General features: G+C 39.6%; 2 protein-coding genes across 6 annotated transcripts; one reads left to right on the forward strand and one right to left on the reverse strand.

Moving 5' to 3' along the window:
- Positions 1–893: 893 nt before the first annotated feature.
- Positions 894–26,655, forward strand: GNPDA2 (glucosamine-6-phosphate deaminase 2). 5 transcript variants are annotated; one of them, XR_004645755.1, is made up of 8 exons: positions 894–972; positions 8,441–8,605; positions 8,995–9,096; positions 9,661–9,843; positions 10,175–10,359; positions 12,056–12,230; positions 26,183–26,330; positions 26,590–26,655. XR_004645755.1 is itself a non-coding variant. In XM_034770666.1 (7 exons), exons 2-7 carry the CDS (start codon positions 8,482–8,484, stop codon positions 26,194–26,196), a joined length of 783 nt encoding a protein of 260 aa, XP_034626557.1. In that variant the 5' UTR covers positions 894–972; positions 8,441–8,481; the 3' UTR covers positions 26,197–26,427. The 5 variants fall into 5 exon arrangements, 4 of the variants coding, with proteins under 4 accessions (XP_034626557.1, XP_034626554.1, XP_034626555.1 ...); XM_034770666.1 differs by lacking the exon at positions 26,590–26,655 and having other exon boundaries at positions 26,183–26,427; XM_034770663.1 differs by lacking the exons at positions 26,183–26,330; positions 26,590–26,655 and adding an exon at positions 16,672–18,306.
- On the reverse strand, positions 19,328–23,894 carry LOC117877557 (translation factor GUF1, mitochondrial-like). Its single transcript, XM_034770667.1, has 3 exons — positions 23,613–23,894; positions 22,366–22,402; positions 19,328–20,272 (listed from the first exon to the last, which is right to left on the reverse strand). The coding sequence occupies exons 1-3, from the start codon at positions 23,786–23,788 to the stop codon at positions 20,135–20,137; spliced, it is 351 nt and encodes a 116-aa protein (XP_034626558.1). The 5' UTR covers positions 23,789–23,894; the 3' UTR covers positions 19,328–20,134.
- Positions 26,656–26,685: the final 30 nt, after the last annotated feature.

The following is a 26,685-nucleotide window of genomic DNA, read 5'->3' on the forward strand; positions in this document are numbered from 1 at the left end:
CATGCAAGGTGAAGTGGGCAGTTAACACATCTGCAGTCAAAAGGCAAAGGAAGGTTAGTGTGTTTCAGATTGTTGTAATGAGCCATAAACTCATTCACTTTATTAAAGTTCATGATTTTTATTGTCCAACACTGAATTTATGCTCCCAAGATCATCTTTTGAAGGTGCTGTGCAGGTTTCATTTGAGGATGAGGACAGAATAATCACACATAGAATGATCATTCTGTGAAAACGCTTCACCCAAGGGGGACATGGTGCTTGTGTCTTTTATCAGTGATTGACTGAAAAGTTCTATCTACCTCAAAAGCTCGTTTTACTCACCAACAAATTGGTCTAATACAAGATATTCGTCTAATATCCTGGGGCCAATAGGCCTACTACAATACTGCAGATATCTAAACCTGTTTCCCTGCCCAGCGTCCTACAGAACGGCTGGCTGTGATCAGAGACTGACACACACACCCCGCCCTAGGCTGGTTTCCTTCCTCAGCCCATTGCTCCCCCAGGCCGCGCGCGGACCTATAGCAGTGGCTTATTTGGGAAGCTTTTTCCTACGGCTCAGGCCTTCCCCCAGAACACGGCCGTTGTCCCTCCCGATCTCGGATATAAGGACCCAACCTCCTCCCCACTGCCAGCCGCGCCCTGAGGAAGCCGCCCGGCCCGCTCCAGAGCTCGCAAGAATTCAGTCCGGGGCTCCCGCCCCCTGCACTGCGGCTACAAGGACCTGGCCGGCCAATATCCATCCATCCATCCATCCATCCGCCCGCCCGCCCGCACACGCTCTGCAGCATGTCCCCTCCCTGCTCTACTAAACTGAGATGCCTGCGCAGGCGCGGGTCGCCCCTTGATATAGTCACTTCAGCGCATGCGCGTCGCTGCTCTCTCAGTCACTTCCGGGCCTTCCCATATGTTTCCGGGTCACACTCCTGCTTCAGCTTGAATTGAAGTCGGTTCAGTTTCACTCTCAGCTCGGTTAGTTCTGTTCCCGGGGGCCCTGCTCGCCCGCTGGGTGCACGTTCTTGTCTAGTAGCGGGTTCCTGTTCTCCGTGAGTGCAGCCCCCGCGGCTGGGCCGTGGGCCGGACCGGGCCGGCGCTGCGAGGGGTGATGGGGTCAGAGGGGAAGCGGTAGGTGGCTGGGGCTGTGGGGGGAGAGAAGGAGGAAGGATCGGTCTAAGATCGAGCGGTGCTGGGGTGGGTAATGAAAGGAGTTATTGGGGGGCGGTGAGGGCGGTAACTTTGGTCGCAGGGGGCTGTGGTGGGTCGCAGGGGGTATGGGGGTGTTGGTCTGGGACCGAGGGAAGTGTGGGTGTAGTTGGGTAATGGGAGGATATTGGTCGGGGGAGGAGGGCTGTAGTTGGGGTGTGAGGCTATGGTGCCGTTGGAGTACAGGCCTAGGTACCCAGCTTACGTTGCTGAATAAGACAGCGTTCCTTCTTTGAGGCTAAAGATTCCAGTTTGGATACAAACTGATTTTTTGGGGGGAGGGAATAGACTTTTAAAATTTAAATCAGGTTTTTTATTTAAATAAGCTTTTCTTGTTAAAAATCTGTTTAAAATGAAATCTGAATTTAATGTAAAAGTATGTTAAGGCCTAAACTAATCATGATCTCTTAAAACACTTAAATAAATAAAAAAACTATGTTGAATCCACGGGTTTCTATCAAAAACTTAGTTAAAGGCTTCCTGTCTGTATAAAAGAAGAGTGAGGGAGGAAAACATTTATTTTGAGGTCAAACTTCATAAATATGGCACAATAGGCCACGTACTGTATGAAGGGCTTCATCTTGTAGGGGACCCGGGAACTGTACTACTGGGTGCAAGAGACCTGCAAAGGCATAACAGGCATTGGAACCTGGTCTGTCTCTCCAGAGACCATCTTGTATCTCATCAGGGTCATTCATTGAACTCACCTTGGCGGTTTCATACTCCCATTTTATAGCTTCTCACTACCTGAGCTCTGATTGACTCAATTATCAAGTTATGAATATTTATAATTCCACCCATTGTGGAAAGTTTCCAGCTCATGGAAAAACACTGATTTTCCTGGTAACTGCCAGCCCTTGCTTTTGGGTGGTTCTGGGTATTCAAGTAAATGGCCTTCCTCTGTCTCCTTGCATACATACACAGCGATACAAACAGAAATTCACTAATTTCTCAACCACCTCTCTCTGTCTATAAACAAATAAAATATTGCAGTGCAAAAGCAGAATTTGTGGAAGTGCTAAACCAGCTTTTGACAGAAGTAGCCTCTTCTCCAGGCACAGAATGAATTAATTAGTCCAAATGAAGCAAATATTCTAAGCAGGGAGACATGTCTTTCTCTTCCAGTCTCTGAATAAAAACAAGGAGGGAGGGGACGAGAACTATTAGTTTTAAAAGTTTGAAGGACAGCCTAAGTAATTTAGGATACTGTTTCATTTTTCAAGGCAACAGAGGGTCCTGTGGCACCTTTAAGATTAACAGAAGTTGTCAAGGCTGCTTCCTCACTCTGAACTTTAGGATACAAATGTGGGGGCCTGCATGAAAACTTCTAAGCTTAACTACTAGCTTAGATCTGGTCCGCTGCCACCACTCCCAAAGTGCTAATTCCCTTCCCTGGGTAGCCTTGAGAGACTTTTCACCAATTCCCTGGTGGATCAAGATCCAAATCCCTTGGATCTTAAAACAAGGAAAAATCAATCAGGTTCTTAAAAAGAAGGCTTTTAATTAAAGAAAAAGGTAAAAATCATCTCTGTAAAATCAGGATGGAAAATAACTTTACAGGGTAATCAAACTTAAAGAGCCCAGAGGAATCCCCTCTAGTCTTAGGTTCAAAGTTACAGCAAACAGAGATAAACACTCTAGCGAAAAGGTACATTTACAAGTTGAGAAAACAAAGATTAAAAACTAACATGCCTTGCCTGGCTATTTACTTACAAGTTTGAAATATGAGAGACTTGTTCAGAAAGATTTGGAGAATCTGGATTGATGTCTGGTCCCTCTCAGTCCCAAGAGCAAAAAAACCCCAAACAAAGAGCACAAACAAAAGTCTCCCCCCCCCACCAAGATTTGAAAGTATCTTGTCCCCTTATTGGTCCTTTGGGTCAGGTGTCAGCCAGGTTACCTGAGTTTCTTAACCCTTTACAGGTAAAAGGATTTTGGAGTCTCTGGCCAGGAGGGATTTTATAGTACTGTAGACAGGAGGGATGTTACCCTTCCCTTTATAGTTATGACAGAAGTATTGGAGCATAAGCTTTCATGGGTGAATGTCTTGTGTCTGATGAAGTGGGCATTCACCCACGAAAGCTTATGCTCCAATACTTCTGTTAGTCTTAAAGGTGCCACAGAACCCTCTGTTGCTTTTTAAAGATTCAGACTAACACGGCTACCCCTCTGATACTTTCATTTTCAAGAGACTTAGGCATCTAGGAACTTAAGCTCACGTAACTTTCAATTAGGACAGTGGTTTTCAAACTGTGGTCCGTGGACCCCCTGGGGTCTGCAGACTATGTCTAAGATTTCCAAATGATTCTGCATCTCCATTCAAAAATTCTTAGGGGTTCGCAAATGAAAAAAGGTTGAAAATCACTGACTTAGGCATATTTGAACATTTTCTTGGGCTGATGTGAAATCCGTATAATATACAGTCTACAGCCAGGACTGGCCTTGTGGGTGAGCGACTGCCCAGGTGCCGTGGTCAAGAGACAAAGAGCTGGAGTGCATGGGGTTTGAGGCTGTGGAATGGAGCTCGGAGCAATGTTGGGGGAGGCGGTGGGGCTTGGGAACCAGGGGGGTAAGCCCGGTGAAGCAGCAGGGCTGATGGGTACATGCTGTACTATCTCTGACAGCTCACAGCCTGACTGTTAAGTGAATGCAAGTGCCATAGGTACCAAAATACAAGTTTGCCCAGGTGCCATTTTCTCTAGTCATGTCTATTGTTAATCCCTCTGTTCCTTTAATAAATTATTTAGTTGTTAAATGTGTTTTGATAAGAGAAGTTTATGTATCCAGAATATAAGTTGGTTTTGTTTAATAAAAATAAATTTTATATGATGTGGGTTTAATTACATTCCAGTTACCATCCTAATGCAGCTTGACACACGTTACGAGCATAAAGTTAATTATCAAGTAAAAAAGCAATATATCATTCACCATTTTCTAACTCTAAAAATGTACGGTTAAGAATCTGAAAATATTAAGCTATATAATTGCTTAAATGTACATAGTTATAGTATATCCTCCTGAGGTAACGAAAAGATATATGAAATTAGTATAAAGGTTTTATTTAGTTTTAAATCAACATATTTTGATTATATTGAACATAATTATATCAACCAGTGCGAATGCACCTTTCATTAGAAAATAATTGACATACAAATGGAAAAGATTTTTTTTTTTTAAATGGAGGCTTTCCGCTTGATTTAAAGTGCTGATTTAAATCAATCCACCCTGAAGGATTCCAGTCTGCCAGGTGTGTTTCTGTATTACGCTGTGGTTTGCCAACCGTGGTTCCTGCTCCACAAAGGTCTTGAACTTTCTTGAGTTTTATATTGAAGGAGGGGTTAACTTTCTGTGTATGTGTTACTTCAGCCATCTCTTGATTTGGTACAAACAGGACTGACTAATTGACTAAGTGAATTTACTAAGAAGTTTTGGTACCTCATTGTCACAAGCAATGTATGTTTTCATGAGTACTAATGAGTGGCTGGCGGGAACTGATGGTGTGAGCATAAAAATTTCTTCCTATCTGGTCACTAATCTATCGGTGGTATTTATTGATATTATAAAACTTAAAAAGAAAAAGTAAACATTTTGGTATTTTCTGTAGGTGACCTATATTGTTGCACGCATAGAAAATTCTACATCACTGCCTACCTACGTTACTTGAACAATCTCATTTTCTGTTCACCATTTCTAGTGTGATACATATATAGAGATCAGTATAGGTAGTTCCTGGTTTAGGGATATGTGATTGGAAGGGGCCTCTTTGGTCTTTGAGTCCAGTCTCTTGCTCTCATAGGCAATCCTGTTATATAATCCCATTCATAAATATATCAAGCTCCATTTTACAACTAGCTAAGTTGTTTGTGCCCCCTTCATTAGAGTGCTTTTCCAGAACCTCACAGTTCATATGTATTCTTGTGCCAACATTGCTGTTAAATATCTCTTCTCCCTCAATGATGTGTTTATAGACCATAATCATGCCTCCTCTCAGCCTTCGTTTTTTGCTAAAAAGCCCAAGCTCTTTTGGTCATCTTCAGAAGATACGTTTTCCATTCCCCTGATCTTCCTTAGTAGCCTTTCTCTGCACCTGTGTCAGTTTGAATTAATCTGTCTTGAATTTGGGTGACCAGAATGGTTTGCTAAAGCTATATAGAACTTCCAGGTAGTGCATCTGTAGAAGCTCTTCCATATGATTTTTTTTTAGGAGAAATTAATATACAAGCTCTTCAGTACATTCTGTACTACCTCTGACATCTCAGAGCCTGACTGTTAAGTGAATGCAAGTAGTCTATAGTTCGTGGGTTTGGCGATAATCAGAATTCCCCAGAGTACATGGCTCAGTAGCCTGACACAATTGAGGCACACCAGTTTTGTAACCAACTGTACACGGGGAGTGATGTAGCTAGTATCATGTCTGACCATCTTTGACTGCCCTAACCTGGGGTCAGGTACCCATTTTACAGTAGGGTGAGCTGGAGGTGGCCTTTCAGTGTGAGGGTGAGCAAGACTCAAACCCACAACTTTCAGCAGCATAACCACTCAGCCACTATGCCTGGTAGGGCGTTTGTCCTTACCTGGTATAAGGAACAGTCGCTTACTCAGAAGTGTTAGAGGTGTAATTACATCATGTTGTCTTCTTCCAGGCATGACCTCTTCCTCAAATCAGACAAGAATACCTGTGTATGTTAGTTATGGATTAAAACTTACATTTGTTCGAAATCCAGAACTTACTATATTCAGTCCTGGACCAATGCCAGAAAACACTGCTACAGAGAAAAAAGTGATATACTTTTGAAGTCTAGTATCTTGTGACACACCTTCACTTCTTATCTTTCCAGTGGGATAAAGATTTTCTCTCTTTAGCAGATCATGTGCTATTGGACCTGAATAGAATATCAAGGTTGGGAGGGACTTCAGGAGGTCACCTAGTCCAACCCCCTGCTCAAAGCAGGACCAATCCCCCACTAAATCATCCCAGCCAGAGCTTTGTCAAGCCTGACCTTAAAAACCTCTAAGGAAGGTTCTACCACCTCCCTAGGTAACCCATTCCAGTGCTTCACCACCCTCCTAGTGCAAAAGTTTTTCCTAATATCCAACCTTAAACCTCCCCCACTGCAACTTGAGACCATTACTCCTTGTTCTGTCATCTGCTACCACTGAGAACAGTCTAGATCCATCCTCTTTGGAACCCCCTTTCAGGTAATTGAAAGCAGCTATCCAATCCCCCCTCATTCTTCTCTTCTGCAGACTAAACAATCCCAGTTCCCTCAGCCTCCCCTCATAAGTCATGTGCTCCAGCCCCCTAATCATTTGTTTTGCCCTCCGCTGGACTCTTCCCAATTTTTCCACATCCTTCTTGTAGTGTGGGGCCCAAAACTGGATACAGTACTCCAGATGAGGCCTCACCAATGTCAAATAGAGGGGAATGATCACATCCCTCAGTCTGCTGGCAATTCCCCTACTTATACAGCCCAAAGTGCCGTTAGCCTTCTTGGAAACAAGGGTTGACTCATATCCAGCTTCTCGTCCACTGTAACCCCTAGGTCCTTTTCTGCAGAACTGCTGCCTAGCCATTCGGTCCCTAGTCTGTAGTAGTGCATGGGATTCTTCCATCCTAAGTGCAGGACTCTGCACTTGTCCTTGTTGAACCTCATCAGACTTCTTTTGGCTCAATCCTCTAATTTGTCTAGGTCCCTCTGTATCTTATCCCTACCCTCCAACGTATCTAACACTTCTCCCAGTTTAGTGTCATCTGCAAACTTGCTGAGGGTGCAGTCCATGCCATCCTCCAGATCATTAATGAAGATATTGAACAAAACCAGCCCCAGGACTGTCCTTTGGGGCACTCCGCTTGATACCAGCTGCCAACTAGACATGGAGCCATTGATCACTACCTGTTGAGCCCAGTGATTTAGCCAGCTTTCTATCCACCTTATAGTCCATTGATCCAATCTGTACTTCTTTAACTTGCCGGCAAGAATACTGTGGGAGACTGTATCAAAAGCTTTGCTAAAGTCAAGGAATAACACATCCACTGCTTTCCCCTCATCCACAGAGCCAGTTATCTCGTCATAGAAGGCAATTAGGATAGTCTTGCCCTTGGTGAATCCATGCTGACTGTTCCTGATCACTTTCCTCTAAGTGCTTCAGAATTGATTCCTTGAGGACATGCTCCATGATTTTTTCAGGGACTGAGGGGAGACTGACTGGCCTGTAGTTCCCCGGATCCTCCTCCTTCCCTTTTTTAACGATGGGCACTACATTAGCCTTTTTCCAGTCATGCGGGACCTCCCCTGATCACCATGAGTTTTCAAAGATAATGGCTAATGGCTCTGGAATCACATCCGCCAATTCCTTTAGCACCCTCGGATGCAGCGCATCTAGCCCCATGGACTTGTGCTCATCCAGCTTTTCTAAATAGTCCCGAACCATATACCTTAATGATATAATTATGATTAAACCTGCCAGTCTTTTGTTTCCACTTCCTGTCATTGATATCACTTCTTAGTTAACTTCAGGCACTCAAGTTCAACCAGTTATGGAAGAACAAGAAGTTCTCAAAAAAAATTCTTTGTAAAAATTACTTAAAGGTAAGAGCTCACCTTGTACTGACAACGCTATGCAACTCTTGATTTTTTTGCTTTCTCAGATAATCATAAAAGAAGCTACTGGCCATGCCCCCATTTTCCATTGTGGGACAGATTAAGTCTCTAATCCTGCAAGCATTTATGTGTGAGTTGTCCCCTTGAACTCATTTGAGTTAATTGGAAGTATTAATTCATAAAACTAAGTGTTTGCAAGATCAAGGTGTAAGTCTTTAAAACGTTGGAATCTAGAGTACTATCTTTCAAAAGGAAAGTGTCTATCCTTTTATTCTCTTTCACAATTTTGCCCTTTGGAGTAGGGTTTTTTTTTTAATTAATGGACCAATAGGTTATGTTTACTGATCAAGTTTTGTTTCCTGGTCTTCTGTAGCCTTTTCAGTGACCCTAAATGTTGCAATTTGTTGCCCAACTGGAACCTGAGGGAAGACAGATGACTTGAAATCCCCGCTTAAGTCATTGACTGAATGCATAAATACATAAAAACATGCATTATATTCTAGAAATGTGAAGCTGGATTTTTAGATCTGCACAGTCTTTTAAAGTAACATCTAAGGGTAAACTAACCCTACCTAAATTTTTGTTCTACTTTTCATGTTATGAGACTAATAAAACTGTTTCAATGTTTTTCATAGGTTTAACCTCACTTTTTTCCTGTAAGCTGTTCACCATCACAATGAGACTGGTAATCCTTGATGACTATGATTTGGCAAGTGAATGGGCAGCAAAGTACATTTGTAATCGTATTATCCAATTCAAACCAAGTCAGGGAAGATATTTTACGCTTGGCTTACCAACAGGTAATAAGGTGTTGTAAACTCATGTAATTCAGTAACTACAGAAAATGTTTGGTTCCTATTTAACCACAGCGATAGCTGTCTTAGAAATTAGGTACATAATTGCATAAAAGTTCAGACATGCCTAAGTCAAACTTTAAATGTTATGTTCTTGTAAATATTTGTGTGTGCCATAGTTTAGAAAAGTGGAAAAAAACCTGAGTTCCCCCCCCCCCCGGGGAGAAGGATGAGGTTTAACACAACTTTAAATATATAATTGACACTGGGTTTACAAACTAACATGGTAGCGTAATTTGACTTATGAAGAGTTTATGCTTTATAACTTTGCAAATGCATCTAAAAATGTCTTACTGGCATATAAAACATCAGAATAATAAGCTTATTTTATACAGGGAGCACACCTTTAGGATGCTACAAAAAACTGATAGAATATCACAAGAATGGAGACCTTTCTTTTAAATATGTAAAAACTTTCAATATGGATGAATATGTAGGTAAGTTATGTTTCAAATTTTAAGAAATACGACCTGTTTCCATTTTTTCTGCATTAAAACTATAAATCAGCGTCTTGTTTTTGAATAAAGCACAGGACTGAGTTATGACATTCACGCCTCTGCTGCAAGTTTTGTGTAATGCTAGATAAGTCTCTTTAACCTCCCTGTCTCAAGATCTTCATCTGCAAAATCAAAATAATACTTACCCAATTTAAGTGGATGTTGAGCCTAAATTCAATGTTTGAAGTGTTTTGAAACTTTCTTATGAAAGGTACTTAGGAACAGATTATTGGGCCAAATTTTCCCGTCTTATATTTTGTATCATCATGTATGCCTGTGCAAAGTGAGTGTAAAACACTATCCACTTGGCACTGTTGTATACATAAGGTGCATGGAAATAGAGAATCATATCCAGTCTATAAAATGCTTCGGTTTATTTGATCCGGTGAGACAGAATTTAAGAAATTCACTGCATATTTCTTGTCCACCATATGTTTTCATGTCAATCTGGAAGCTTAACTTTAGTAAAATCCATTTACATTTCGCTTTAAATGTTGTTTCCAGGGCTTCCAAGAAATCATCCAGAGAGTTACCATTCTTATATGTGGAATAATTTCTTTAAGCATATTGACATAGATCCTAATAATGCTCACATCCTTGATGGGAATGCTCCAGACCTACAGGCAGAGTGTGATGCATTTGAAAAAAAAATTGAAGAAGCTGGGGGGATTGATCTGTTTGTCGGAGGTATGAGAAAACACTCTAGCAATGATTGCTTGTCATGGTGTTAATACATGTATTGAATCCCTTTATGTCAGCACATCCAAAACATATCTAAAAATGTATTTCATTTTGAAGCAGACAGTTTAAGAAAGGGAGGTTCCTACTACTAACATGGAGAATCAGTTTGAACCTGAAATTATAGAATTGTTAGTGTCCAAATTTTAATAACTAATTTAATAGTATACTAGTTCTCACTCTTGCCTTATTTTTTTAATTAATAAGTAAGGAAACTCTACCATGAATCTTTGCTTACAATATTTGTAGCCTTATCAAATTGACTCTTTGTCTTGTTAAGGCATTGGTCCAGATGGCCACATTGCTTTCAATGAACCAGGATCAAGTTTGGCTTCAAGAACAAGGTTAAAGACTTTAGCAATGGATACCATTTTGGCAAATGCTAAATACTTTGATGGAGACTTATCTAAAGTGCCAACTATGGCACTAACTGTTGGTGTCGGAACAGTGATGGATGCTAGAGAAGTAAGAACTCGTTAATTTAATTTGCATGTGTCTGTATTCAGGATGCTACGGCAAAGCTTCATCAGTATAATTACACGCAACGTTACTTTTTGTCATTTGATTATCATAGAGATAATGTGAAGGATCTTGAAATGAATAAATCACCAGTTAACAGTATATTACTGAATCTGCAACTAAATTTCAATACTTTTTTTTTTTTTATTAATTAGAGATTTACTTAAACTGGGCATCTGGTAGTAAGCAATTATTACAAGTTTTTGTGGCTTCTTTAGAATGCTACGAATGGATACATTTCTTAATGGTGACATGTAGTGTTCATTCCTTACTGCGTAAACATGGCAAAAATATCAGTCTAAGCATTTAGATGGTCCGTTGAGAAGGCCCATACGGAGTAAAGGATCCGTTTTAATAGTGCCTGATTTTTCAGACTTCTTAAATGTTAATACCAATAATACTCTGCTCTTCCAAACCATTTCTGAACCAGTTACCCATCATTGATTTGCATATGTGGGGAAAGTGTTTTCTGTGTTATCTCAGGGTGAATTTAAACCAATAGAATTATATTGGCATCACCCCATGACACATTATGGTATTCTGGGATTTTTTCAGTTTAGCTTATGTTGCTTTAGAACAGGCTTGTACTACACAAAAAGTACCACAATTACAGCAGAATAAGTGTATCAAATTTATAACTTGTCAAATTTACCTGTACAGACCACTGTACTTTTGGAGACCTCTTTCAGATGAGATTTAAAAGAGAGATCCTGATCACTTATAGTGACTATAGAACCTGTAGAATTCTTCATTTAAAAAAAATCGAAATGTCTTAGCCATATTTATTCATATTGTCCACCTAAATTCATCCTGTAATTTTAATAGGGAGTTACAGAATTAACCACTCTGAAACTGTTGCTTAGGTTTCCTGTGCTGCTGTTACTGTTTCTTCCCAGAGGTGGCTATTTCAGTGATGACTAAACTAATCCCGTGTATAGCTTCTGTATTTTTTTAAAAGCCCCCTCTGGTTTTATTTTATATAAAAATACTGTAAGATTTTTATTATAAGGAAGATTTGTACAACCATCTATGGAATGTAAAGTAAGTGTTGTCAGGTTATGTTCTGAATGTCTTCTTGGACTGACTTACTGAGACAATAAGTACATTACTGGTAAAGTTACTAGAACTTGATATTTTAGCTTTTACAGGTCACCTTTAGTAACTCTATAGTTAGGATCTATTGCATGAAAGTATAAACCAAAGGAGTTTTCTGGCATACTTTCTGACTTTCACTAAGCACTACAGTAATAATAATAATGAATACTCTGGATAATTCAATGTTACATTGTATGATATCTACATGTGTAGATGTGTCATCTTGAATGCGGAACTTCTGGCAGTTCTTGACTATTAGGTATCACCTTTTTCGGCTGACATCTCATAATGTGGAGTCAAGTGGGAACATGTTAGTGCTTGGATATTGGATATGATGATGGGCATGTTAAAACATGCTGGTATATTTTTCTCTGAAAAGTTGTAGGTTTTCGGTAGAGTGTAAGTTAAAGAACTGTTCATCTTAAGATGTTTAAATATTGTAGGCTTCCATTATCTAACTAGTAATTTAAAAACTGATTTGAGAATTTAAGGTAAATAGAAAACTCACTCTTTTTTGTGTGTTGGTTTTTTTTGGTTCATCTTCCAGGTTATGATTCTCATAACAGGTGCCCATAAAGCTTTTGCTTTGTACAAGGCAATTGAAGAAGGGGTCAATCATATGTGGACAGTTTCTGCTTTCCAGCAGCACCCCCGCACTATCTTTGTATGTGATGAAGATGCTACTTTAGAACTAAGAGTTAAAACTGTGAAATACTTCAAAGGTGAGCACTGAATTGAAACAGAATAGGTTAAAAATGACTGGGGTTATAGGTTAAATCCTAGTCTCCAAGTGCACCATGTACAATTGAAAATAGTTGCCATATTCAAATATGAAATGCTGAACTCTGTATTTGAATATAATATAATACTGTGGCTAAGAGGCTTAGCTGCATTCCTTTCATGCAAGAAGCAAAGTACAGAATCCTTCATTATTATGTCTCTCGTGTAAACTTTCTTTGCATGTAATCTATTAGCCATGTGTTCTTCAACAGCAGCATCTTGGAAACATGACTTTACAGCAAGGCCAGATCCAGGAAGCAGGTGCTTGGGGCGGCCAATGGAAAGGGGCGGCACGTCTGGGTCTTCTGCGGCAATTTGGCGGCGGGTCCCTCAGTCCCTCTCTTCCTCTTAGAGCTGCCGCCGAAGTGGAAGAGAGGGAACGAAGGACCCGCCGCCGAATTACCGCTGACGATTGAGCTGCAGCCGATCGGCTTTATCTTTTTTCCTGCTTCACTGCTTGGGGCAGCAGAAAAGCTGGAGCCAGCTCTGCTTTACAGGACATAGGTTGTTGCTGTAACTCATTGATTTCAGAAACACTGGAAAATGAAATTCAGGTTATAGAAAATTTGATGGTTAATTCCAAATCATTTCAAGCTACTGCTTCTGCTATGGTTTGCTGTATTTTTCCATTTGACTTATTTGTCATGCATTGTTCAGTAAACCAGAATTTTAAAGTTGCTAAGGCCCAAATGTATTATTCAAGCCTTTGCAATCATTTGTGAAGACATTTTGCCTACTACGTAATCTAGTGAGATTCCTATGTTGGTTTTGTATGTCAATAATTAGATCGAGTATATTTAGTTTAAAGGTGTTTTCTTAGCACTAATTACACTACCTTGTTTATGTTTGATCCTTAATGCACTTTCAATGAGTGCCTTTTTAAAATTATACTTATGATGTTAATTGCTGCTTATAACAAAGGCTGTTTCACAGCAATCAGGTTTGTTGTATTGTTCTCTTACTGATTAGGCTATGGATGTTGAGGATAAGAAATTACTGTAGTCATTTTCCCAGTGTTAATGTTATGGTAGATAGAAATTGAAGTTTATTTTTTTGAACCTCTTTCTCTCCAGGGCATGAACACTTACTATTTTGAGGTGTCCATGAGATCTGGGTTGCTGGCTTTTTAACTTTAATTGGAAGTGTTTTGTTCTTCCAAACACACAATTCCATGGACATTGTCAACTTAAGAAAGGCCACACTTTGGGATTTCCAAAAGCCACTGGGTTTTCTTTTTACCTCAATGTCATTGGTAGATTACTTCTTGACTTAAATTATGAGTATCTCACTGCTCTGTTATGTGTATATTTTGGCTATTTGTTGAAAAAGTAAATTTAGTCCATATCAGCATTGAACTTCTTTGAATGTAGTTTTTATCATTAGTCTTTGTAATCTAGAATTCTAGTCAAGATTGCCTGAACATACTGAATACTAAAACTGCTTCCTTTGACTCAATGCACTAGTTAGCGTAGCTCTTGATTAATAATCTTGTCACTTACAAACATATAAACATTGTGTATATGAATGTGTTCATACTTTTTCTTAATTACTCTGATCAGTTACACTATAATTTACTGCTTCTTTGTGTATGTAATTTTTTGAAATATTCTTAATCGTGTTAAACTTACAACCTCAACTTATACATGGGGAGACAGAAGTCTCACTTCAGGCCACAGAGGAAAGGCAATGTCTTCCAGGATTAGTCATTAGGAGTTCCTGAATCCTGGTCTTCTGATTATTAACTCTTTTCGGGGCTTCAATAGATATGTTTCAAAAATGACTATCCTATTTGTTTCGCTTACCTACCATTCTTTCACCATCTCCAACACTGAGTCATTTTTGTAAAATTTGGTACTATACATAAAATTATAGCACAGCAACATCTGCATTATTGTTTACAACTGGAGCAGCTAGTTCTAATGGTAGCCCCTCATCCTCTTTTCACTCATTCATAACTTTCCAAAAACCTCACCTTTTGGGCCACAATCTTCCATACTTGATGTCTAATGGTTTTTTGAAAGTACATGGGTGGGGGGAAGGGGAACTTTTCATCTGCCTTTGCTGTAGAATGCAAAAAAAATTATATATGCCCAAAATAAATTACTGGACTCTTAATCCGGTTACAGCAAAAACAGTTGAACTGTGAACACTGGCATATAAATAATCCTCATAGGAGTGGAGTGAATGCTTTAAGTTCTTAAACTTTTAAGAGCACATTTAAAATGTGTACTATGTATAAACACAGAAAACTTCTGAATCTGTAGGCTACGCTTTTAGGAAAGAGGGACTGTGGTTGCCTGAACAACTCAGGAAGTACATACTTTCCATCAGAGGTTAACAGGAAAGTAGACAATCCAGTTGCTCTCTGTTCACTTGGCCCTTATCCAACCCATCCAATTTCTTAAGCCTCTTCTCCTCCTCCAGGTAATGTTTTAAATGCATAATCATTTGGATCATCTGTTTCAAGTACCTTGGATTTTGTGCCCAGAATGAACTGGGTCTTGTAAAATTAGGAAACCTGAAGTCTGTAACCAGGAAGTGGGTCCCCAGTTGATACCTCTTGGGGGGGTGATCCTGATGCTAAACTCTGCTGCCTCTGTGGAGAATAGATCTTCACTCTGCTCTCATCTAATAGGTGGAGCTTGTAAATATCAGACTTGTGCCTCTAAATGTGCATTTCAAGAAGAGCACATCTACTACTGGGAAAATTAAATATACTTCATAAAAGCAGCAGTGCAGTCCTTATCAAAAAATACTATTTGTGCCTTCAGGAAACACAAATTAGGGCATATGATCCCCCTCCTCCGCTTTCCTCCTTTTTTTCAAACAGAAAACCAAATGCAAAAAGTGTAGATGCATCTTTAAAATATGGCTCCACTCTGAAGAACACACAGGGAATTTGTTGCCAGGAGATATTGTGAAGGATAAAACTTATAACCACATTCAAAGAATTAGATAAGTTCATGGAGGATAGGTCCATCAATAACTATTAGCCAGGATGGTCAAGGATGCAATGCCAGGCTATGAGTGTCCCTAACCTCTTTGCCAGAAGCTGGGAGTGGATGACAGGGGATGGATCACTCAATGATTGCCTGTTCTATTCATTCCCTCTGAAACACCTGGCATTGATCACTGTGGGAAGACAGGATATGGGTCTAGATAGACCATTAGTCTGACTCAGTGTGACTGTTCTTATGTTCTAAGAGTGGCTGTAAGTGTCACTGTGGATTTCTCATCAATTGTATCAAACATATTTAGTAACATATTCCTACTTACATTTTTTTTAAACTGCTAGCCCTAGAAATACAGCCTCAGCTCTAGGCTTTGCTTTTTCCACCTCTCACATCAGCACTAGTAATAAAAGTTCTTCAGAATAAGTAATATGCTTAGCTAAACCTGAGCAAGTTCACTGTCCTCAGATAATGCGTACAATCATATATTGCCTTCATTAGGTTTGCACAGAAAGAACTGGCTGAAGTTTAGTAAACAATTCTCTTGATCAGGCACAAAATGGAACTGTATCTTTAGCTTGATTTCCTAATTGTGTCCGTGCCAAAGTGTTAACATGAGTGAAAATTATTAGTAAAAACTGCACTTTGACATTAAATGAATTGATGACCCTGAATGACATTAAATGAGCAGATGGTGCATAAGTAAATTCTGCGATATGGTTCCTTTTCAAAGTAATCCATGATATAAGGTTGCATACTTGAACATTAAAGGAAATACAAGCTACTGTTTCTGTAGCAACAGTTAATTGACCACTTCATATGCATGTAGTATGTTCTATTTGTGTATTCTTGATCTTTCTTGATAATTGGTCTTTGTTCTGAGAGTTTGGTACCATAAGGTGTAGTAATAAACTTCTTCAGCCAATAATGTTAAAACAGTGTTATGAGCGTATCAAAGTATTGTATAATCTTAATCCATAATTTTTCATCACCAGAAATTAAGAGACTCATGCAACAATATTGTGCACTCTCTAACTTGGTCACAAATACATAGCTGCTTTTGTTAGTCTTTATCAGTGTGTACTTGAAATTCAATTGAAACAAGTCTTAAATAATGGTCCTGAATGCAAATCTGATGATTGATTGATTACAGAATTTACATTCCCCATTCATATGTAGTACTGGTATAATGTCCATGAATAGCACAGAACAATATATTGCTCCTTCTGCCGAACTGAATTAATAGCTAGGTGCCAATAGAGTTGATTTTTCTTAATTTTTTTTGAGTGCCCGTTCTGTTTTTCTCTACTTCAATGCATAATGTTAATGTATATACCTATGTGAAGTTAAAAACAGCAAATACACAATGTAGATAGAAAATGTGTGCTGATAACTAATGTAAAACTGGCACTGTTGCTTTTTCCCCCCCAAGGTTTAATGCATGTTCACAATAAACTTGTGGACCCGCTGTACAGTATGAAAGAAGAAAACTGAAGGAGGAATTGAGGAACTCCATGTGGGTAAACAGCAACATTTTTAGGTAGCAGACAAAGTTACTGCTATGCAATATGCTGAAACCGGTTACAATGGGAAATCTTAAGTACTGTATTTTTTAAAAAATCCAGTATCTATACATTTACATTCCATCTCTATATATTGTTGTATTGTACATTTTGTTTTAATATTTTGTAGATGTGACTCATTGGCTGCCACAGTAAGTAAACAAGAACAGAGCAAATGTAAATGGCAGTTACATACTATGAGAAATAACAAACAGAAGTGTATTCTTAGCACAGCACTGTACTGTTTGACTGTGTATGAGAAAATTATACTTTAGCTTAAGCAAAATTCCGTGGCTCCACCAGTGCAAAATACACTTCTCATTTTTTTTGTCTCCATATAGACAAAATGCTTTGGGGCTTTCACATGTCAAACATTACGGACTTGAACAGATGCACAACTTTGGTTATGAAATGCTCTGTTTATATCTAATACACATTGCACTTTGGCTGCCTTAAATTAATCTTATGCCAATAGCTTCTGGGCGTTTAAGTCCTACTGTACAATACTCAGGCAAATAAAAGTATGAAAACTGCCTAAAAATGTAGAGGACCCTTTCAAACAGTAACAATAACTTATTCTTCAATTATGTGCACATTATACTTCCGCCATAGCACTTTTGTTACGTTTCAAGTTTATTTAGGAATTTTATATTTTGGTAATTAGGAACTCTATAGATAATGAATACATTCAATGTGTTCCTTTTTGGAGATGACTAGCCTAGTTACATTAATGACTGTGAGCCAATAATTGTAAAGGCAGGTTAATTGCAGTAAGAATGGCTAAAAATCCAAATGGCTAGTATTGAAACAAGTCTGACTGTAAACAGAACTACTTTACAGTACAATAATTACTTTGCATCGGAGATTGCTATAAACCAACTGTTACTAAGAGTGCCACTCTTTTCTACTGTTACTCCAAGTAAAGCTTAAATTCACAAAAACCTTACCATGTTTGTTTTGTTTTTGATGTGAACTGTGGTTTTGAAAATAAACATTTCAGGTTTCAAAAACAGGTTTAGTGACAGGGTAGTAGTGTGCCTTTCTCTAGGTATGGACAAAGCTAACTTATTGTGCCAGACCAGCTCCTTTATACCAGTAGTAAATTCCCTTTTAAAATATCCACTGAAAGAGATGGGCTGGATCTGATGGTATGTTCCTCTTCATCTATTGTAATATTTAAATAGAAGTCTTAGTTTTCAAACTAGTAATTTTCTACAGTGGAAAAACTGAAATCCATTCCTTAGCCATAAATGTGGATTTATAGGTGACTAGGCTCTGAGCAGTAAGCTGCTTTTTTCTGCCTCTCCTTTAAAACACATACTTTAATAGCAAAATTTTACTCAAGTATCAAAAACACAAATCAAGTCTACTAGCCTCTTGTTAACTATAGTTATATAGAAAATAAATGCAAAAATAACCTCTTTTGTTGGACTGGCTGAAGAATCCTACTTCAACACTTCCAGAAAGACTTAAGTGTGATCCACCCTACTACACTGCCCTGTGTGTGTGAGAGCCGAGTATTTTACATGTTTCAGATTTGTTTTTTTGCTATTCATCTACTAGAAGGGTTCTCAAATGTGGGGGTCATGACTCCTTAAGGGGCTCACCAAGTTATTACATGGGGGGAGGGGGGTGGCAAGAGCTGTCAGTCTCCATCCCCAAACTGCTTCATCTCCATTTATAATAGTGTTAAATATAAAGTGTCTAATTTATTGGGGGGTGGAAGAATCACCACTACAAATGTTTGAGAACCACTGATCTACTAAAACTGGCCAAACAGCTGCTTGTTTAAGCATACAGTTTTTCTAAAATAGCAGCCAGTGAAGACGAGTTGTATAAGGTTGTGAAAAGGATTAATTTCAATCCTCCAGCTGAGAATACTTTCTCACAGTAATAGTAACATGATTGTTTTATAGCTATAATTAAACATTGACACTATACCTCCTTTGGTATTGTTTGGATTAAAGCAGGTGGTCATGTGGAACCTCCTAATCTGTTCACTTTAAAACACTGCATGAAGCAAGTTTTCTAATTGAATGAATTTGCTTAGAATCTTTTCAAAGGACACTTGTCCTTCAATTTGTCTGGACTGCATCAAGTTTAGCTGGAGCCTAGTACATCTGACAAAGTGGGTATTCACCTACAGAAGCTTATGCTCCAATACATCTGTTAGTCTTTAAGGAGCCACAGGACTCTTTGTTGCTTTTTACAGATCCAGGCTACCCCTCTGGTACTAGTACAGAGTACTTAGCTTCTCACCTGTAAACCAAAAAACCCTCTTTGCTCAAGTGATGTGCTATAACACATCTACAAAGCAAGTCTGTCCCCTTCAACAAGCTGGAATTAATTGCTATAAGCCTGACAGTTTTCTAAACTCTGTTTTAGAAGTTGTTCCTAACCTTATGTTACAAAGATGAGGCATGTCATACCATTTGCTGAATGTGAGTTTCCTCTACAGACTGGACTAGAAACAAATTAAAGACTAATTATGCAACAATTCCTTGCCCTACATACATTTTTTTTTTTAAACAGACATCAGATACTTCAGAAGCATCTCATAATTTATGGTAAGAATGTGAAAGACAACTAAGTGTATGTCTTCACTCTGACCTAGACAAGGGGTATGCCCTGGGAGCTACCACTTACTTGTATCCATGAAGTAGGTGATAGGAAAGAGAGTTAAATGGGATCAGTAATGCCCCGTATCTAGTCTTCTGTGGTGCTGTTTTCAGAAGCCTTGAGGTCTCCTAATATTGGGCCACCTATCTGTTTCAGAGAAAGGAGCTGTATTGGGGTATACGATTTCTCTCCTAATTGTCAGTTCCTAAATAACTGTATTTTACACTTGCTGATGGAGTAACAGTCTAGCTTCTGTTTCACTAATATGGAGCTGGTTTGTCCTTGTACTTACATAATCAATTATATTGCCCTGAACTTCAAAGAATGTACTTCCAGAAATTTGAGATCCAACATGCACCATCTATTATTTCTTGTGCTGAGAGTTAGAAAAGCAAGTTGGGGGTTGGCCATGCCTGCAGTGCCTTGAAGCACGCTCCTCCTGGGATTGGATTTTATGACACCCACAATCATTCTAGTTGAATTTAATTGTACACATTACAAAATAGAGTATGGTAATAAAATCTGAAATGTAGAATTCAAGTACATTCTTCCAATTAAAATTCATTCCTCATACCTGTAGCCAGCTGTACAAAATTAAATATGACAAGTCACGCAAACATACCCCCAGCAAGAAGTTATACATTAACCTCATCCGGCCATTTGCCCAGCAAAAGTTAGATAGCAGCATCACAGTTGCAGAGTTTTGGTCTCTAACTATTTTTCAGATTGTCTCTTTAGAACACTTATAAAGGCATCTTTGGGCACTTCCACGTTGCCAATTTTCCTCATCTTTTTCTTTCCTTCTGCTTGCCTCTTCAAAAGCTTCATTTTCCGTGTAATATCTCCACCATACTATTAAAAAGGAAAGATGTGTTAACTTGGGATATTGTATAGATCGTACAGTGTAAAAACATTAAGAGCTATGCTATACAGTACAGTAACTCCTCACTTAAAATCCCAGTTAACGTTGTTTCGATGTTAAATTGCTGATCCGGGGGAGGGATAGCTCAGTGGTTTGAGCATTGGCCTGCTAAACCCAGGGTTGTGAGTTCAATCCTTGAGGGGCCCACTTGGGGATCTGGGGCAAAATAAGTACTTGGTCCTGCTAATGAAGGCAGGGGGCTGGACTCGATGACCTTTCAAGGTCCCTTCCAGTTCTAGGAGATGGGATATCTCCATTATTATCTTATCTTATCAATTAAGGAACATGCTTGTTTAAAGTTGTGAAATGCTCCCTTCTAAGTCCTTTGGCAGACACCTATTTTGTCCACTGCTTGCAGAAAGAGCAGTCTTTTGCAGCTAGCTGGTGGGTGGTTGGAACCTGGGTGGACCAGCAGCCCTCCCTATCAGCTCCCCACTCCCTTAAGTTCCCTGTGCAGCAGCTGCCTGGAGTTCAGCTGTGTCCCTCCCCACACTGCCATGTGCTGCTCCTGCCCCCTGCCTCGGAGCTGCTCCCAGAGACTCCTGCTTGCTGTGAGGGGGGGGGTGGGGGGGAGGAAGTGGAGGGCTAGTGTCAGGGTATCCCTCCCTCCCCACTGCTCCTGCACCCCGCTTACCCAATCTTCCATAGAGTGGGGTGGGGGTGGAGGGGAACACACTACCCAGGGAGCTTCGAGGCAGTAGCTGAGGTGTCAGGAGGTCTCAGGGAGCTGATTTAATTAACAGGGCAGTGTACTTAAGCCTGGGGTCAGCTACTTAAAGGGGAAATGCGCATTTTTTCTCACACACACACACACAGGGTGTCTCTCTGTCTGCCCTCCCTCCTTTCCTGCTGCCTCCTAGAGTGTGAGAGTTAACCCTTAAGGGCTCAGTCAATTACTAGTTCATTTAGCAGTGAGGTATTCCCTGGAAAATATCCCACCCTCTATCTCCTCCACCTCAACCAAGCTTCACAATCATCATCACTGTGTACCAGTATTAAATTGTTTAAAACAGAGAGAGAGAGAGAGTGTGTGTGTATGTATATACAGTCTTTTGTCTGGTGAAAAAAATTCCCTGGAACCTAACCCCCCCCCCCCCCCCCATTTACATTAATTCTTATGGGGAAATTGGATTCGCTTAACATCGTTTCGCTTAAAGTCACATTTTTCAGGAACATAACTACAATGTTAAGTGAGGAGTTCCTGTATCAGTAGCTATTTAGCCATCAGTTTTTAAAAAGACTAAATTATATTAGATGTAACCTAAGCTCAATCTAACTCCCACCACTCATCCTAAATTACCAATATTTAAGAGGGAGAAGAGGAGCCAGTGAACAACCTGTAATTTAGGCATTAACACAGGCAGGAGCTTGTTTCTTCCATTATCTCATTTGTCACATGAGCCTGTCAAGAGAGGCTATATTGGTTTGATATCTACCATGACTAAGGAAAGTAAAGTGTTTTTCTGTAACTCATCGTGTCCTTAGACCTCTGACAAGCATAATCCAATTTTTCTGTAATTCTCTCTAGTTCTGTGAACAGTTAAGCACTACATTCTTTAGTTTGTATTATCTTGGTTGAGCAATGAAAGAGCCAAAGTCAAGCCTAGTCACAACCAGTCTCTACAGAGAAACTCACTCACCCAAGTCATTTGGGAAAGACTGGGGGATAGTGAATCTTAGACTCTTAGGTATATAATAGATGTGCAGCTTTGAAAAAGCTGTCAGTTTCTCTAAACCACAGTGTAAATATAGTGCAAGCAGACACAATAGAATACAAAGGGAAAATTGTATTTTAGAATGAAAATCTAAACAATATAATTGTATAAATAAGAGGACCTTGTAACAGGAGCTTGAACGTGAGAGAGACAAGTGAGCCAGAGAAGAGCAAAGTACAAAAATGAAACTGGTGCGGAGAGGGACATGGGAGAGTAAGGAGATGGACCATACCCCCTAGCTGGGCCACTGAAAGTGTCTATATTCAAATATCAGAAATCCCCCCCTCCCCAAATTGAAAAATACCTACACATTTTGCCAGAACATTCTTTCTGTAAGCTTTCACTCTGTAAGAGAGAAGATACCATATACTATCTGTATACATCAATATGTCAGTACATTTCCAACACACGAGCCCTAATATATTCCAAGAATTAGCCGGTACTAACCCAAATCTATGGGTGGAAAAATGTTTTGAGGTAGTTTTTCTAGGATGCTTGGATATTGTTATACAGATCACCAGTGTTTCTTTTAAAATCCTCCAATCCAAGTCAGCTAGGAGGCTAAGCCTCAAACTGATATTTTTGAATTCTGGAAGCATCCATTAAAGGCTAGCACAGTACAATCCCTTTTCTAGTTAACGATCTTACCTGTGACTTATTTCAAATTGACTTTAACACTCAAAATACTGTAACTAAGCAAAAAATAGAACCTAATGGAGCCAGTGGCAGTGTGTTATTGCAAATGAATGGATGACAATGCCCTACCATCTGTATGATTAGCTTATTAAGTATGTGCTATAATTCTTACTATTCATACATTTTAGCATATATTACAGTAGTGGTTCTCAATCTATTTCCACTTGGGACCCAAAAGCCACCCAGGGTTACTTACTACTACCCAAATCCCACAGTCCTTTGCAGCAACAAAAGCTGACTGCACTGGGGTCACACCAAGAAACCATGGTTGGTTTGGAGTGGGAGTACTGTAGGTGCTGGCAGGAACAGCTAGCTTGCAAAGCCTGCATTAGACTTCCTTTGGAGTGAATATGTGGAAACAATTGCCTTGGCTCAGTCCCCAGGGTCCTAGTGTTCACCACGTACTCAGCATGGTGACCCAATTTTGTTGGTGGGAGACTATTCTACCTGTCCCAGAAATCACACTCTTGTGATTTTCTGTGCTTGATCCATTAAGAAACATTTTCTTATCTGGTTTTATACAAAATAAAATTACAATATGTCAATTATTTCTTCAACTTTATTGACATCAAAAGAATATTAGATGGAAATTTGAAGAGCAAATATTTGTTTTATTTTGGGAGACTAGTACTATATAAATGAGAGAAAAATGTAGGCCACCACAAGTAATTTTCCCACTGGCTGCAAATGAGGGGCAGTATCTCCTGCTGTTTCCCCCTAAACAGGCTAGATTTTACAACAAAATCTGTTTGTTTATGGCTGCGGGGACAAATTTTAAAAATATTTAGGTAAATAAGAAACATTTCCTCATCATATCTTAAAAAAATAGCTAAACCCAGAAAAAAAAGATGTAACTTACGTTTCTCTTGCAATGACTTTGCTGCCAAGAGCAGCCTGGATGGCTATTTCAAACAACTGTCTAGGAATAGCATCTTTTAAACGTTCACACATGGCTTTGCCAACAGCATATGCTTTGTCTCTGAAAGGGAAATTTACTATGGTTTTCTGACAGAATAAACTTACGAGAATTATCATTAACAGTTTTCTAGACAGTAAGTATTGTTTCTAAAAAGGGTCTATTTCCCTATTAAAATCGAAGATATTCTGATCATAGCATAATACTTTATCCAAGGTGAGGTGAAAGACTATTGCACCTACAATCTACTAGTTCATACAAGATAACTAATAATTTGATTAGGGTTACCATAGTTAAAAAAAAAAAAAGAGGACCCCCTGGCCCCCCCCCTTTCCCCACCCTAACTCCGCCCCCTCCCCCCCCCCACTCCCAGCCACGCGAAAAGGGCTGCCCGAGCGCTACCGGCTTCACGGTTTGCCAGGCAGCCCCCAGACCCTGTGCCCCCGGCCGGCGCTTCCCCAGCTCAGCTGGAGCCCGGGAGGGGAAGCACCCAGCTGGGGGCGCAGGGTCTGGAGGCTGCCCTGCAAACCATGAAGCCAGTAGCGCTTGGGCTTCGGGCAGCCCCTATGCCTCCGGACCCTGTGCCGCCAGCCAGGCACTTCCCCTCCTGGGCTCCGGAGGCATGGGGGCTGCCCAAAGCCCGTAGTGCTCGGCTCTTAAACAGAGCCGAGGAGTCGGGGAGGAGCAGAGCCCCGGCAGCCCCCATGCCTCCGGACCCTGTGCCGCCGGAGCCCAGGAGGGGAAGTGCCTGGCCGGCGGCTGGGGTCCAGAGGCAAGGGGGCTGCCTGAAGCCCATAGCGCTCGGGCAGCTCGGCTCTTAAACAGAGCCGAAGAGTCAGGGGAGGAGCAGAGCCGCCGCGGGAGGGGAAGTGCCCGGCCGGCATTTTCCCGGACATGTTCGGCTTTTTGGCAATTCCCCCCGGACGGGGGTTTGATTGCCGAAAAGCTGGACATGTCCGGGAAAAACCGGATGTATGGTAACCCTAAATTTGATTACATTAACAAAGCGCTTTTCAAATAATCTTCAATAATTAAATTTGTAGACTGTTATAAAACATGTATCATACTGAATACTTAACCCAAATAAGTTTAGTATAGTTCAGAGCATTGTGATGCAACGTATACAAATTGAGAATTCTGGTCCTTTTTTGACTTCCTCAAATCCCTGAACTCGATATTAAAAGTTAATAATGCCGTTATAGCAAAGAAAATGTATCTGGCTATCCTGGGGGTATGTTTGGAAGAAATTTAACTTGTCTCAGTGGTTTGAGATGGGAGGATTTTATTTGTGGAAGATAAGAAGTGTGGGTGATAGTGTGTTGAAGGGGAACTCATTTTTTGGGCAAGGTGGAAAACTTCAATTGGCATGCTTGTACATCTTTTTTTTTAAATGTATAGCTCAAACTTTGGCTAGGAGCTTAATAAATTGAAATAAAGGGGCTGCCTCTATGGATTGAGGCATAATCCAGACATAGCTATAAGAATATTATAATTTCAGCAGTTATTTCTTAGATTTTTATAAGGGTAGGGGGATTTTTATCTATTAGAGGTTGAATAGGTCAGTACAGTTCTCTCAAACATTTACTCACAAAACAGTTACATTCAGAAACATTTTTAAATGTTTCTCTTAATTTATTAGTAGACATTATCTAAAGGCATTCTGTATTAGCACATATTTCAGATTTTGAAGGCATGAAATGACAGAGATAGCAAATTTACACTGAAAAGCTCCAAAAAGGCTAGAAAACAAAGGTACGTGTTGACAGTTTTGTTATGGTCTGAAAACAAAGAAAAATAATTTTATATTGTCCTGTATCAAAACATTTTATAGCAAGCAGTAGCTGAAAATATATGCTTTAGAGTTTGATACTGTAAATTTGGGCTTCCCTTTATCTGTACAATAGATAGCTGCAGTTTAACGCTATAAATATATATATTTAAGATGTGGATGGGTGTGTATATTTATGATAGGAGATGCTAGTAGCAATCCCCGTATTTAGGTTACCTAACATTTCCATTATAATATATGCAATCTAGTTACAGCGTGCGGAGAGAGATTGAAAAGATGCAGCGATAAGGGGAAATGATACTGAGTGGGATTTAAGTGTCAATTTCAGGCTAACAGAAACAATGATTTCAAGGTTAGTTCTGATGAAACGAAGTAGTTCAGGAGTGAGTTCCCAAATAAACAGAGAAGTGCGTGTTGAAAAGCAATAATCAACTATAAAGAGTTGCAGAAGAGAAATAAAATGCCAATTTTTTAGGAACATTGTGAACAAGCGGGAAAATGAATAGGAATATGTTTAATGTGAGAGACTAGGGAACCCATGGAAAATTCTGAAAGCCAGAAGATTAAATCAGACTTGATTGCAAGGATGAATGAAACAACCTTCTTGGAGCAAGACAGTTTGGCTTTGTTATTCTGACCCTCTGAAGTTAAGAAATCAAAGAATTTAGGAAAGATGGTAGTTTGTCATAACAGAAAATAACTAAAGTGTAAATATGAATTTCAGCAACTGCAGATTAAAGTTCAGACATCCTGGAAGGAAGAGGGGGGAAAAAAAGAAGAGGAAAATTAAGGACACTACTAAAGATGGTAGTTGGAAGAACAAGTGGAAAGTTATAAAGACTCCATCAGAAATGAAAGCAGCAAATAGAAAGGTAGGATTCCACCAAGGAATGCAGAAATCTGGAAACTTGTCATAACTACATTTAAGAAACCTGGTTCATTAATATAGAGCTTAGTACAGTAAATGTTATTTTCTGAGATAATGGGGATGCTTTGGCTTCCATTTTCTAAATGTTTACCCTATATGTGATCTCCTATTTTCCCAATATTCTGTGACCTCTCTTCTCACCTTTGAGGCCTTCAAACTTATTGATTTTCCAAGTCTCATTGGTCAATTTACTCCCCTCACAGCTCAAAACCAACAAAAGGTCAAATGTGAGAGAGACTATCTTAAAAACAGGACAGAGACTCAACATGAGGAACACAACCAAAACACTATACTATATT

This window comes from Trachemys scripta, chromosome 5 (assembly GCF_013100865.1).
Source record: "Trachemys scripta elegans isolate TJP31775 chromosome 5, CAS_Tse_1.0, whole genome shotgun sequence".
Lineage (NCBI taxonomy): Eukaryota > Metazoa > Chordata > Testudines > Emydidae > Trachemys > Trachemys scripta.

What these genes read in the sequence shown, in the direction of transcription:
- LOC117877557 (XM_034770667.1), bottom strand. Translation starts at nt 23,788, where the DNA reads ATGATAATTCTCGTAAGTTTATTCTGTCAGAAAACCATAGTAAATTTC. An exon ending in AAAGTCATTGCAAGAGAAAC is followed by an intron (nt 22,403 to 23,612) that starts GTAAGTTACATC and finishes TCTCTCTTACAG; the next exon opens with AGTGAAAGCTTACAGAAAGA. An exon ending in AGAATGTTCTGGCAAAATGT is followed by an intron (nt 20,273 to 22,365) that starts GTAGGTATTTTT and finishes CCTTTTTAATAG; the next exon opens with TATGGTGGAGATATTACACG.
- GNPDA2 (XM_034770663.1), top strand. Translation starts at nt 8,482, where the DNA reads ATGAGACTGGTAATCCTTGATGACTATGATTTGGCAAGTGAATGGGCA. An exon ending in CAATATGGATGAATATGTAG is followed by an intron (nt 9,097 to 9,660) that starts GTAAGTTATGTT and finishes TGTTGTTTCCAG; the next exon opens with GGCTTCCAAGAAATCATCCA. An exon ending in AACTGTGAAATACTTCAAAG is followed by an intron (nt 12,231 to 16,671) that starts GTGAGCACTGAA and finishes TTCCCCCCCAAG; the next exon opens with GTTTAATGCATGTTCACAAT.